The sequence below is a fragment of the Cynocephalus volans genome, chromosome 8 (genome assembly GCF_027409185.1).
Source record: "Cynocephalus volans isolate mCynVol1 chromosome 8, mCynVol1.pri, whole genome shotgun sequence".
In the NCBI taxonomy this organism is placed as follows: Eukaryota; Metazoa; Chordata; class Mammalia; order Dermoptera; family Cynocephalidae; genus Cynocephalus; species Cynocephalus volans.
Genome location: NC_084467.1, coordinates 61,897,392 through 61,911,700, shown reverse-complemented (window position 1 = coordinate 61,911,700; position 14,309 = coordinate 61,897,392). Strand labels below are relative to the sequence as shown.

The window sequence follows — 14,309 nt, the reverse complement described above, 5'->3', positions numbered from 1 at the left end:
TGAAATGTGATTTTTCAAGGCCTGTGCAAGGAGGGAGAAGGGTCTCCCTTCTTGAAATTCACACAGGCACATACTTCCTTTGCCATATCTCTGATAATCAGGATCCTTCCTGCCCAATGATCCTCTGCTTTCAAATAAATAAGAATTCTTTTATTGAAGGAAAGAGTCTTTTTTTCAAATCCCATTCACTTGAGGATATTTTTTATCTGTGATTATGTCTTTATCATTTTAATCTACTGCTTATTTTAGTCAAATAGAATTCCAGGAGAATTCCCTGGAATATTGCAAAATAAACATAATTTAGTTTGTTTTATGACCACTAAACTCTTAGTTTGAGGGTCAGTTTTTTTCTGTGTGTATAGTGTACCTTTCTTGGTGACGTTAATAATTTTGGAAATGGAAATATAGCAATGGTTTAACATATTGCTATACTCTTACCAAGCCATCTGGCTTGAAACCTTGAGTCTGGGTAGATTTCCACAACAGAAAAGTAACATTTAGTTAGGTTAAGTGTCAAGTTGCTAGCTCACACTGTATAAAAGTCAATAAATACCAAGTCATATTAGTGAATTTCATCTACACTGCTAGAAGGTTGTTGAACTCAATTACAGAAATGTGCAGAGCTCTATTTGATGTGTGACGAGGTTAGGAGACGACAATCAATTAAAAAGAACACATGTATAACCTGTTCTGGGGAAACAGTTGCTATAGTATTCCTTGTTCTGTTTCTGCTTTTTTCTATGAGTTTTCCTCTGAACATAGGAGAACAAAGGGTTTAATAATTCCCCAGTTTCATTTGGAATTGTTTTCTCAGCAATATCTAGTCGGAAGTCATGAGATTGTTGTTTTACTTGGATGAAGCCTCAGGCGGCTACAATTAAACATGCTGTATTTTTTTTGTAGCAAAACCATTTGAAAATGGACAATATTTGGACATATATGGAATCACAAGGGACCAGGCTGGGGAATATGAATGCAGTGCGGAAAATGATGTGTCATTCCCAGATGTGAAAAAAGTAAAAATTGTCGTAAACTGTAAGTCTCATCCCCTTTTATCAAGATAACTTCTGAGAAAAGAGAAAACATCTTGAAAAAAACTGTCTAAAATTTGTGTTGCTATTTTTTAAGAGGTGGTCTACCAGTAAAAATCATTTACTGCCAGTGAAAATGTGTACATGTTGAAATACCGATCAGATTGTTTTATGTTACATCTATTGTCCCAAATAATCCCACTGTAATTCAGTTTGATGTACAGATTGAAATGTTTCCAATATCATCCTAGTCCCTGGCAGGCTTACCCTCTTCTTCCTCATGGGTTTCACCTGCAGTGCATCTGGCTAAATGCAAGTGTGTAACTCCCAATCAAACCTGGTAAAAATGAAGTGTGCTGGTCTTTACTCAAAGAGGAGAGCTGTACTGGGAAGCTCCTATTACTTGGGTGATTTAATTCTGTGTAGTTTGGAAAATATTCAGAAAATGGAGGAAGAATTTTCCCATGAACATAATTAGGAAGTTAGAATACAAGGAGGATTCCTGCAGAACCATCAATGCCATTATGTTATACCCTTTCTCTAAATGCTCCCAAAACACTGATACAAGATAATTTTCCAGTAACATCCTATTGTATCTTATGATCTCAACAGCAGTGACTGCAGTAGTCTTTACTTTTCAAAAATACCCCTTTACTCTTTATGTCAAAAATGTTACCACTGTTTCACTTCTTCAAACAAAGTATCGTTGGGATATTAGTATTTTACCAAAAGTATTTACAAGCTACAGCTTTCACTTTTTTCATCCATTTATACATCTTCCTGTTTTTATTAATTAAATTTTTTATTGAAGCATAGTTGATTGTACATATCTGTAAGGTAGAGTTGAATACCAATACCTGTGTGCAATATGTAATGCTCAAATCATGATAATTAGTATATTCAACATTATACAATGTAATTGCTCTTGCTAATAACTTGTACATAATATTGCACCATAGATCAAAAGAAATTGTTCCAAATATATTCAGAAATGCTAAAGCTAATCAGCAATTGTTTCATATTAATATGAGTCTTTTAGTCTCATTGGCCAAAAAAAAAACCTGTCAAAACACTCCTAGTAGATGAGCTGTCCACCAAAGAAAGTCATTGTCTTCAAATAACATTTGTCAGTGACTAATCTATGTACTTGCGGTTGAACTGTCTCTAGTAGACTGAGCAAATGTCTATGATACCAGATCTGGAGGCAGTTTCTGGAGCAAGATCTCTCATAGAGTGTTCTGCAGACTAAATATAATAGGAATCATCCAAGAAACTCATTAAAAATGGAAAATTTCTGAGCCCTTCATAAGCCCTGATGAATCATAATCTTTGGGGTTCATGGCCTGGAAATAAGCATTGTAACAAGTTCCCATTGATTCTCAGGACTCCTGTTGCAGAGGGCTACTGCTCATCCCTCTGGAACTCTTTGAAATGAGGTAATAATAAACAAGTAAAATTTCCTGATCATTTTATCACTAACCATGCTTATCTGAATATGTGAGTTACTGATTTTATTGTTGGAGCATTGGAGGTTAAGAAGGGGAGGGTTGGGAAGGAAGAAATAGGACTATTAAGGTAGTAATATTTTTAGCACTGAGCACTAAGAAAAGAAAAAGTAGAGTCAAAACTTCCAAATAAGCAAAGCACCCAGTCCAGCAATGCAGCCCACTTTTGTACCCTTAGACCCAGTAGATCTTTAAAATGTTGTCTCTGATGGGGATAGAATTGAAAACCCAGCTGCTGTATGGATTTGCATGGGTCCATACTCCATGTGTAATCTACACCTTTTGTATGCATATTTTCCTTTTTATGCCTCTGACTTTAGCTCACTGACACATTATTTAATCTTATTTTTCCCCCCTAGACAAGTGGAGACTTTAGACTGAGAAAGGTCAACTTAAGGAGTCAGAAACTTGGGAAGAAACTAAATAGAAAGTCACACCAACCAAATTAATCATCATCTCAAGGGTCTGAGTGGAGAAGAGAATCTATCAGTAAATCAAAAGGACAAAAACTGGGGAAAGAAGATATCAAGAACTATGAAGGGTCTGCCACAGTTTCATGGATGCTGTCAGAAGACAGAGACAAAGGGCAGTTTATCACTCACAGCAATAACAGTAGCCAGATTACTGTCATTTTCTTGCATCAGTTCCTTAAGCCCCAATGACAACAGGGTGACATGATGAGGGCTAGATGACACGTACAGACCCAGTAGGTTTATGGCATAGCTGAAGCACCCCGAGCTTAAGAAACTCAAATATTTTGTAATGGTAGCAAGCAAACCTGCCCTTTGCCACAGAAGCAGGAATTATCTTTATTATACTGAACTGTAAACAAATCTGCCCTTTACTCCATAGGGAGAACTACTTCTGTCTTCTAAGAAAAGATAGGAACAAAGGCTGTCATTGCCTCTGCTGCCAGATGTACGGAAACAAACCTTGTCGATTGTCTTCCAACACAAGAAGGGAGCGGGAAAGTCTGAAGCAGAGCCTAGAGGCATCCCATCAGCTGAAGAAGGCCTGTTAGTGGCTTTTTTAGGGAATTAGGAACCTTAGAATAGGCAAGAAATAAGACTTTGTTAATCACTTTAACTTGAGAAGAAAAACAGAAAGGAAAATGGGAAAATTGGGGAAAAAAAGGTAGGGAAGTGCTTTTTCAATCATAACACAGACTACTTCTTTCAGGTAGATAAAGTACAATCATAAATCAACATATTGCTGTAGACATACTATTAACTTCTCACATTAAAAACAAATGGACCCAACAGGATCTTTAAATGATTTTTAACAATCAGTTTTGTCTTCTGCCCTTCTCTGAATCATACCTTTGATGGCTCACCTTTTTCTAAATGTCCCATGAAGAATTGTGTTTAATATTGCTTTGTGTTCAATACTAACGTCACACATATACAAGTGATATCTAAGGTGTGTAGATGTGTGAGTGTATCTGTGTATATATTTGTGGTTCTGATTAGGTTTGCCAAATGTTAATTTCATGAAATTGTCCCTTTAAAAGTCAAAAATTGAGAGCTACCAGTGGATTTTACTGAGCTGCTTTCCCATAGGAAATTAGCCAAAGCTGACTGAACAAACTTTAGTTTGTCAAAGCCCAAAACTGAGCACAGTAGTCTATGTTACTAGCAAGGAACTGCACATCCCCTGATAACCTGAAGATTCCCTGAATATGGTATTGTGCCAGCTTCAAAGCAGCCCTTTCTTTCATTATGAATCAATATTGGTTGTGCATATGGAAGGAATTGTGCAGTTTTGTAAATTATAATTTGAAGAGAAACTTTGTCCCTTTTCCCAAAAGGGTTCAAGATGAAATGTAATAAATTTTCATAAGCTCTGGTAGATTCTGTTATGTAATAAGTCAATTTGAGAAACAGATTTAGTTAGGTTCCCTTCAAGTTAGAAATGTTTAATGTTTTACTGTTCATTTAATACATCTGCCACGTTCACAATGTTCACAATAGACACACACATATAATAAAAAACTTCTTATATGCCACATACTTTGTACTTAAACCACTTTAATGTGGATTTTTATTCAATTTAATTAAATAGCAGTTTGGTGAAATGGTTGATATCAAATTGAAAAACAAACTGAAACAATAAAAAAGAATCACGAAAATTACAGCCAGACCTTAAAAGATTAACACACACACACATATAGAAAACAAGAGAGAAAAAATTTGAAGCCATTGATTATCTAAACCAGAGGGAGTTACTGGGTTTAGGTTCGGACAGATTCTCTATTTTATTTGCATTTGTGTTCCATCCTTAACAGCAGCCTAGGTCCATAATTTTTATTGCTAATTACAAAATGGAAGAATGAATGCGATCCATAATGCCCATGGACCCAACTGAATTGGGTAAAACAGGAACCAGTAAGGATCTGGTTAGGGAAGGAGAGACCAGAGTCTCGAAAATCGGCAAAGTTGACTCATTTGAAGCCAAATCTAGAATCTGGAAAATTGAGAAAGTATCCTTGGCTATTCAAGTAATGTACATCTATGCAGGGAAGCAGAATCCCAGGTATTAGAAATCAGCACAGTCCGGAAGACCTAGCCTTTCAAGATGAATGCTGCTAGTAAGAGAGGTGGAGTTCTCTGATCTTGTGTAGGAAGCTGTTTGTTCTCCACCTTATTTGTATGTATTCTTCCAGTTAGAGATAGTTGTTTTGGAAATTTGGGCCTTATAGTCAGATATAATTTACTTTACTATAACTATTAACAGATAAGTTACTGTTCCATAATTTATTGGACTTTGAGAACTTAGGCAAACTACTTTACCTCTCCGAGTCTCAGTTTCTACTTCTGTAAATTCAAAGCAATAATACATAATTTATATATATATTTATAAATATATAATTTTTTATAACATTATGAATATATAAATATTGATATTTTTACATGCTATGTGTGTGTATATATACAAATATAAGCTCAAGTTACTCCAGAATGTAAACTCTATGAGGTAGGGGATATTCCCGTCCTTTGTACACTGATATGTTCCTGTCACTTACAACAGTACCTGGTCCATAGAAAGGCATCTAAAAATTGTTGAATGAATAAATTATTAAAGAGACTAGCTCCAGGTGCATCATTCTAGGCAAAACAGAGAAGAGATATTAAGTTTGCTTCACAATTAAATTTTTTTCTCCTAGGAAAATGACTAGATGTTATGATGACTAATTTACTTCTGATACTATTTTTTTTTCTACCAGATTTTTCAGGTGGATTGAATAAAGATAACTTGACATTTATATAGTGAGCTCACCCAGAGAGAAGAAACAATAATTCAATATTTTTTACAGATAAGAAAATTAAGGTGTAGAGAGATTAAAATATTTAATAATTTCCTTGATTTTCAAAAACAAAACAGACACAAATAAAGAAAGCTGTTAAGTAACTGGAAAAAATAGAGTCAACTAGATTAAGAAAAAGAAAAGAGTTCCAAACATTATTTCAAATTTTCACTCATGACAGTCAGATTCATATATTGACCATTTTATTTGGTATCAGATATAATTTTGCACACACAGTTTTCAATAAAATAGAATTGGGTAATTCTTCCCGTGGTTAAATAAATGGTAAAGACATTTTTGGTACACTGTGAACCAAGTTTTTATCCAATAAATCACAGGCACATATTGGTGCATTATTTTGCATCTGCTACATATTCATTTATGCAAATGTGCACTTTATCTTCCTCTATAACTAGGTCCAAACATGTGGAAAAGAATGTTCCAATTAGTCTAACTTAGTACGATTGTGTGGAAGCCTGAAATGAGGGGACACTGGGGAGAGGTAGGAGGGGGAGACTTCTAGGGAAATAACCAGTTTTCTTAGGGTATTCATGAAGTTTACTCCACAACCCTGGGCAATTTAGGCAGACATGTCAGACTTAAGACTAGAAGAAATTGTATATGACAAGAAGCCATCACCTTGAATAAAGAGAAAATCCAGCATTCAGAGTTTGAATGGGGCAAAGACACTATTGTGAGACCAAAGAAAACCACACCGTGTACTTTGAATTCATAGACTTCACCTTAGCTTTTATTTCTGACTGCGTTTTATGCCCCTGACTTTGCTTTTCATTTCCCTCATCTTTCACATCTGCTTGTAATTTAAGCTACTCTGCTGTATTTTATGTTTCTTTTTAAGGTAATTAACACTTATTTGGAACAACTCAGTGCATAAAAAATGCATATAGTTGTCTTCTAAATAAAGTACCAGTTCATATGCCATCTCTAGAGTAATGATGGAACACTTCAGTACATCTACATTTATATATTCATTTATTGAGCTATTTACTTATTGCTTACCATGTGACAATAAAGTTGCTAGGGCCTGGGATATGGGTCATCAAGTTCATTGTCTAGGAAAGGAGAAAGACAAAAGAAATGTAGTTATAATACGGTGTGACAAGAGCTTTGATAAACTAATCATAAGGTGCTGTGCAAGACTATGAGAAATGCACCAAACCTAGCTCTGTGGTATCATCGAAAGTTTCTAAGAAGCCTTGACCCTGGTGGAGTTGGAAGGACGAAATTGAATTTGACCGATATTAAAAAGAAAAACGGGAAAGAAGTGTCTTCCTGATAGAAGCACCAGCATTTGCTTAGTCTCATAGGAGTCAGGGGACAGGATTGTTTATTCAGTTAGGCTAAATGGGCTGGAGTAGAGCAGAAAGGGAAACAGAACAGAAAAATGGATGCTATAGCGGAAGGCAGGACCAGATTAGGGAGGTGTTATTGAATTTACATAGGCATGTTTAGTTCCACAGCTTCAAACACCAAATAATAACTTTGAGATAATAGAACTATTCAGAGACACATCAGAATATTAATCAAGTGTAGGTATATATTTTTATTTCCTACTTCCATAAAGAATACTTGGAAAATTTCTGTTTAGTCATGGCAAGGGTAAGGGAAAGGATTAAAATGGCAATACTGAGAACAACTGAGAACAACTCCAGCTAAAAGATATGAGAAACTAAGAAATTTGGAGACAAATCTCTGAAGGCATTGAACACTGGACATTAGAAACATATGGATAATCTCCCAAAAAGCATATTTTTAATTAAAATGTTTCTCTTCAACAGAACACCAAAAAACACAAAACAAACAAAAAACTAAGAATTAAACCTTTTCTTTTCACCTTGGGACTTTCGTGGTATAAAAAGTTCATATTTAATTCTGTGGATTACATAATTCCTCAGCTGAAGTAAAACTATGTTATTAAACATGCAGTTAAGGAATACGTGATTTCTTCTATTGAGGAAGACATAATTGGTCCTGTGTTTTAAATCTGAGACATATACTTCAATTAATGAATAGTGTGTGATTATTTTTACTTAATGTGCCTGCTACCCAATTTAACCTAAATGTATCCTTTCATATTTTTATCTAGGTTTCGAGAAGAGTTTTAGAGTTAAGGATCTGTGAGTGATCTTTTCCCCTTTTGTTCACAAAGTCAAAATGCATCTGTAGTGACAAAATATACATATTTTTCTTACTCCTCCCTTTGCTAAAAGTGAAAGATGAAACAATTCCCTTATTTTAACACATGAACAAAACTTTTTTTCTCAATGGGAGTCTGTGTTTATTTCATTTATAGTTCTTTCTAGGTTGGCATGCATCACTTTAGAAATATAATACATAAAGTAATAGGTATGATAGTTTAACTATCAACTAGCAGTAAAAAAGCAATTTCTAACAGGGTGAAAATGCTGTGGGTTGAAAATGACTCTATGCCAAACTGAAGAAAAGTCATGAAGTCAGGAAAGAAAGAACAAAGAGAAATATATAAAAAATATATATATAAATATCATTTATATGTGTGCATCTGTGATGGTGTACTCATCTACACCGATGTTCTAGTAAGCAGCCAAAGGGTCAAACTCTGAAACACAGGAGGGCTTCTTCTGAATGTGTTCTTCAAAATGATCTAGAAGTTTCAACCATTGCATTAGTCAGCGCAAACATACAGTTTACAAACCTGTATTTATCCAAATCCAGCTTTATCAGCATGTTTCCTCAGTGAACATGGATATCAAGCAAGATAATTTATGGAATTAAATTCTTTTTTAGCCCCACACTTGGGAATCATTCATAGAATCGAGAAACACTGCATGAATCTTCTTCAGTCTTTGTCACATCACCATGATTAAACTTCACAGGAATTGCCAAATATTCTTAAGTCTAATATTGCACATTTGTGTGTTTTGTGTATGTGTGTACATGTGTGTGAGAAGGGAGTGAAATAGAATGATTAGGGGCAGAGTATGGTAGAAATAGTATAAATAAAGGCTGTATGTAGAAGAATTGTGGTAGACGAATTTGGAACAAAAGGGGCCAAATTGTGGGAAAGCATCCTTTGTACATTTGAGCTTTCATGCACTCTCCCCACTCATTGCTTTCTTCTTTTATTTATTCATTCATTCTCTCCACCATTAGCACATTACTACTCTTTTTTGACTGCCATTTTTTGTTTCCTCTCTCCTTTTCCTTTTATTTGTACTCACAATACTAAACCAACTTTTGAAAGACATTTATATAATGAGGATTAGCATTGAATTTTATTCAGTCGCCTTGGACACATTTTAAATATACAGTTTTCTGAATAACCTCTTACCAAATATACTGAATTATTCAGTCTATATATTTACCTATGAATAAGTGAGTGCAGCTGCTTTTTGAAAATTTACTTGGTGATACAATTTTAAGTTTAGGGATTACAGTGTAATGAAAATAAGATAACAAAAAAACAGGTAATCTGAATTCTATTTTTAACTCACTTAACTAATTAAACACTTTTGTACAAAAAACTTAAACTTCTAGGTCTCAATTCCTTCATTTAAAAAATGAAGGAACCACCCTATGTTATCACCTACTTCTAAGATTCTGATAAAATTCTCTGACATAAGTGTCCAGGTTTTTCCTGGGCTCCATGGATTCAGCTCCCAACAGGCAGGGAGCAAAGGATTGAAACCACTGTTTCACTTTAGTGTTAAATGATTCTAGATAACTTTTGGTATGTGAATTCTTTGAGAAATTATTTAGGGTGATCATTTAGTTCTCTCATACATTGTTGGCATATTTGGGCAAATTTTTGTCCTTTAAAATGTAATTCATGGAAAGAATAAATGCAGCAATAGAGAAATAAATTTCAGAGAATTTCAAAGTAAAATACTGTTTATGCAATGGAGTGTAACAGAAGGTAACAAAAACAGGATTTGGAATCAGATAAAAAAGAGTTCAATCACAGCTCAGTCACTTATTATCTGTGAAGTATTGGGAAAATTAGTTCACTTTTCAGGGACCCAGTTTCCCTATTTAAAAAACTGGGGTGAGAATTAAGTGTTATATGTAAAATAACAGAGTGACTGGTATAAAGCAAACAACTTTCTATATCAAAAGTATATATATCCATATATAGCACTCATCCCATTGCTCTATTTGTTTACATGTGTACCTTCCTCTGTGGCCCATGAGCTCTTTGAAAAGGGACAGTCCTCTAGTTCACCTTTGTGCTCCAGGCAGTATAATACGCTGGCTACGAAGACAGGCTCTGTAGCTGGTGACCCTGGCTTTGAATCCTAGCTCTGCCACTTACTACTATGTGAACTTACTCAAGCTATTAAGCTTTGTGTGTGTCAGTTTCTTCAACCATAAGTGGAGAGTATGAAGATTAACTGAGTTAATGCATGAAATGGTTTAGTCCATATTATTATTACTCCCAATACCTACACAGTGCCTAGTAATAAATGTCTGTTTGTTGAATAAATAAATATAAAATAAGCAAACATGGAAATTTACAGCTGATAAATGATTGTAAAATCACCCGCATTCCTTCATCGTATGGATGTGTATGTTTGAGTTCAGATAAACCTTTGGATATTAGATTATAGAGTTCACAAAAGGATTTAGGCTGGAGCCTTAAAATCCTGATTCCAGGCCAGCAGCAGAACCAGCCTTTTGCCGGGGATCCTAAGAGATGGGGCTGGGACAGTGTGCCTCCTCCCACAACCAGATCCTAGAAGGTTCTTTTTAACCACATGTATTTCTTTGGGTGTGTGACTTATCTGCTCAGGTCCTTCACCAAATTTCAGCTTAGATTTGTCTAATTTGTTTTTGAGAGTTATTTTGAAATAAGGATATTAATCTTTGAGTGTTAAAAAAAAAAAAAAGAGCAAGAATAAAATAATGGTTACCAGGGGCTGGGAGGCATGGTGGTGAACTAATGGGGACAAAGCTACGCTATCTACCGTAAGTGAATTATTGTGCAAAATATGCATGTATTGAAACAACACATTGTACCCCACAAAAATAAATATAAATGAAATTGAATTTTTTACAAAATTCCTGATTCTAGGTCTGAGGCTACTTTTATTATACCAACCTGCCTCCGTGCAAATTGAAAAAGGAACCTAATTATTTGCAATAAACTGTGTAAACTCCAGAGACTTTTAGGAAGATAGTAAAACCTAAAGAATGAGAAGACAGGATCACTGTGTACAATGAGAGAAAGATTTGAATAACTAGAGTATGCACAGGTGCTAGCTGTCAGAATGGCTGACACTGAAATAAAGTGAAGAACCAAGAAAATGAGGACTCTCAATGAATAGAGAAAACAATCACAGTAAATAATCCTTGGGAACGATGCTGTACTCAAAATAGGTTTGTTCACATATTGTCTGAAATAAGAGCTTTTGTTTAATGGTGAACATAATGACGTCTCAGCATCATGCAGCCTGCCTGCTTGCTGCTACACAGTAAAGTTAACAGCAGAGCAAAAATACAAACAAACAAAAAATACTTAGTGTGCCAGAGGCATTAAACAGTTACGCATTTCATAGGTAAAGTGAAAGACAACAAAGTTTTATTTAGAACACTGTGTGTGTTCCTTATTTCAGAATTCACTGCTCTACCTTGTCACCTTAATGTCATAGTTCGTTAAATTTTTCTAAAACTTAAAAGCAGTTTGGAGGCCATTGTAAAGACAAAATATGCACTTCCCAAATGTTTTGAAGTTAGGGTAGCAATATGGGTAAAATTTCTAAAGTTTTTGAATAATATAATGAGACATATTTAGCTTAATGCTTATTAATTTTTTTCAACAATAAATCATACATTGACCTAGTCTACACCAAATGAATGTTCTGTAGCCCTAGAACAGATGTTGAGAGTATTTCCTGCATTGAGTACAAGCAGCTAGTGAACATTTACATGATAGTATTGAGGGAGGTATATCAGTATTAGCTGAAGTTCACAAATGCTGCATTTGTTAATGCTGTTTTATCTTCGTGAGCATATTGGTTTTGCAAACCCTTCTGTTTTTCTCTGTGGATGTCAAAAGGACTTTGAAGCTCCATGTAATTTATTTTCACATGCAATCTTTGCTAAAGCCTTTCGTGAGCTATTCTGCACAGCCATACAGGAAATAAATGAGTCTGATGATTTGTAAATTCTTTAGGAGCCAAGCTGTATAATTCTGACTAAGAATACAGTGTCCTGATGGAATTTTCTAGATTATCCAATGTGGTGGAGATTTCAAGTTGTTTATCAAAATCTGTTTTTATCCCCTTCCTGTACCCGCTGCTTGGACTACATTGTCTAGCCTGGTGTAGGGTTAACTTTGGCCCTGTGACTGAGTTTTGGTGATAGAAATGTAAGCAGAAGTGACATGGGCCACTTCCAGGTTTGCCTATAAAGACTTCCCATGCATGTTCTGCCATGCCTGTTTCACCTTCAGGCTAATGGGGACAGTGACTCCCAGGGTGACCTTGAAAGCTACTTGACAAAGCTGCCATTACTTGAGCCTGATTGTGTGTAGCAAAAGACACTACCCCTACCCCTTTTCATTAATCTTTCACTGATCTGAATTTTTATGGACTTTTAGGTGAGTGAGAGCTAAACTTTTTGTTGATGCATTGCATGTTTGGGTCTGTGTGTTCCCATAGTTTAGTCTGCCCTGCTTAATACAATCAACTACCCAGACCCAAATACCCTGGATAAAATATAAATTTTGCTTCATATCTTACTTTAAAAACCTAGCTCAAAAAGCAAAGATAAACAGCTCCCTGAGAAGAGTACAGTAATAATGGATCTCTGTCATAGCCTACTGAATTTGTTTGCAAATTTTGTGATGCATGATGAAAAAAAAAAAAATTCTGAGTGTCATCACTTTGAGGCTACATATGATTTTGCTTAAAAACACAAAGCATCTGGCCATCAACCTCTGCCATGAACTTTCCTGACAAAATATGACTGAAGACAAAGAAAAAGGAGCAATGGTTGCAAAACTTTCAAAACCTGAAACTGACCACAGAGCCAGAATACAAAAGGAGTTTTGGCAAATTAAAAGGCTTGAGGGTTAGAATATGAAAAGCAATGATCTACTGCTGTAGTGAGAATGTTGGTGCTCCCCAAAAATTCATATGTCAAACTTAATCCCCGTGATAGTATTAAGAAGTGGGGCATTCTGGGATGTGATTAAGACATGAGGGCTCCACCCTCAGGAATGGAATTAGTACCATATAAGAGATTGAAGGGAGCTTGTTTGCCACTTCCACCATGAGAAGAATTGTTCTTTAGAAGGTGGTAAATAGTTAAGTCGTGAGGGTTCCACTTTATGTTGTGATGAAAAAAAGCTTGTGACTTGTTATTTTCTATCACCAACCATATTAGATGTGTAAAATTACCCCTCCCAGTATTAAAACCTAAAATTCTAGAAGCTGGATAGAATATGAAATATGTATTTACAGCATTGCTAAGCCTATGGCTATATGAGAAACACAAATTAGAAGCCAGAAAGTACCACAAAATGCTATTCTATGGGGCAAGATGCCCTGAGCAGCTGTTGCTTTGAGTGTGGAATTTGGTTTTAACTTGCCAGTCTTGGCAGACTACAGACAAAACCTGGGCTCCTTGTAGTATGGGAACTCATGATACTGACACCCCCCTTCATAAAGGTGAAACAATGAAAGAGTGACATACTCAGAGGGTGGAACAGGAAACAAAAAACAAACAGCTCACCTTGTTATGCTCATCTCCATCCTGACACAGGGTGATGGGGCAAGGGAGTGGCTGTGTGAAAGAAAATGTATTCTCTGAGAATTCCCAATCACAAGACTCCCTCATGTAGATTTCGGGCTAGATCCATACTACCTGTAGAGCCTAAGAAATGCCAAGTAGAAAATTTACTTTAAGGGGTTCCAAAGTGACAGGTCCCCTAGATGCCTGGCAGAAGAAAAAGCAACACTCCCTGCAGAATGAACACATTTTAAACACAAGCCTCAAAAATTTTCTATACATGGAGTTCAAGAAATATGAATTTTCAATTGACAATCCAGTGAACAAAAGAGAAAACAAGCCACCAACAGAAAAGCAGGCAAGCAAACAACTACAGAGTAAGAGATACACATACTGCAAATATTGGAACTATCCCAAATAGAATATGGAACAAGATATTAATATGCTTAAAGAAATCAAAGGGAATTAAAGCATGAGAAAAGAAGATGACACTTTAAAAATTGATAAAATAATTTTTAAAAACATCTTAGCAAACTAGCAATACCTTAGCTGAAAAGGGGCATCTGTAAAAAGCTACAGCAAATTTCATACACATGGATTAAATGCAAATACATTTTCTTTAAAATCACTTCAGACAAGGATGGCCCTTTCATCACTTTTTGTAGTCAAACCAATATAATAAGGCCAGGAAAAAATACAAGGTAAAGGGAATTGAAAGGAAGATTTAAAACTGCAGTC

The 14,309-nt window shown here is 35.4% G+C and overlaps 1 protein-coding gene across 1 annotated transcript in view; it reads left to right on the top strand.

Moving 5' to 3' along the window:
- NEGR1 (neuronal growth regulator 1) overlaps window positions 1-14,309 on the top strand; it is an 847,674-nt gene that overhangs the window by 578,633 nt on the left and 254,732 nt on the right. Inside the window, exon 4 of the mRNA XM_063106484.1 lies at window positions 904-1,035. Coding sequence (XP_062962554.1) covers window positions 904-1,035 — 132 coding nt within the window. The remainder of the gene's footprint in view (window positions 1-903; window positions 1,036-14,309) is intronic.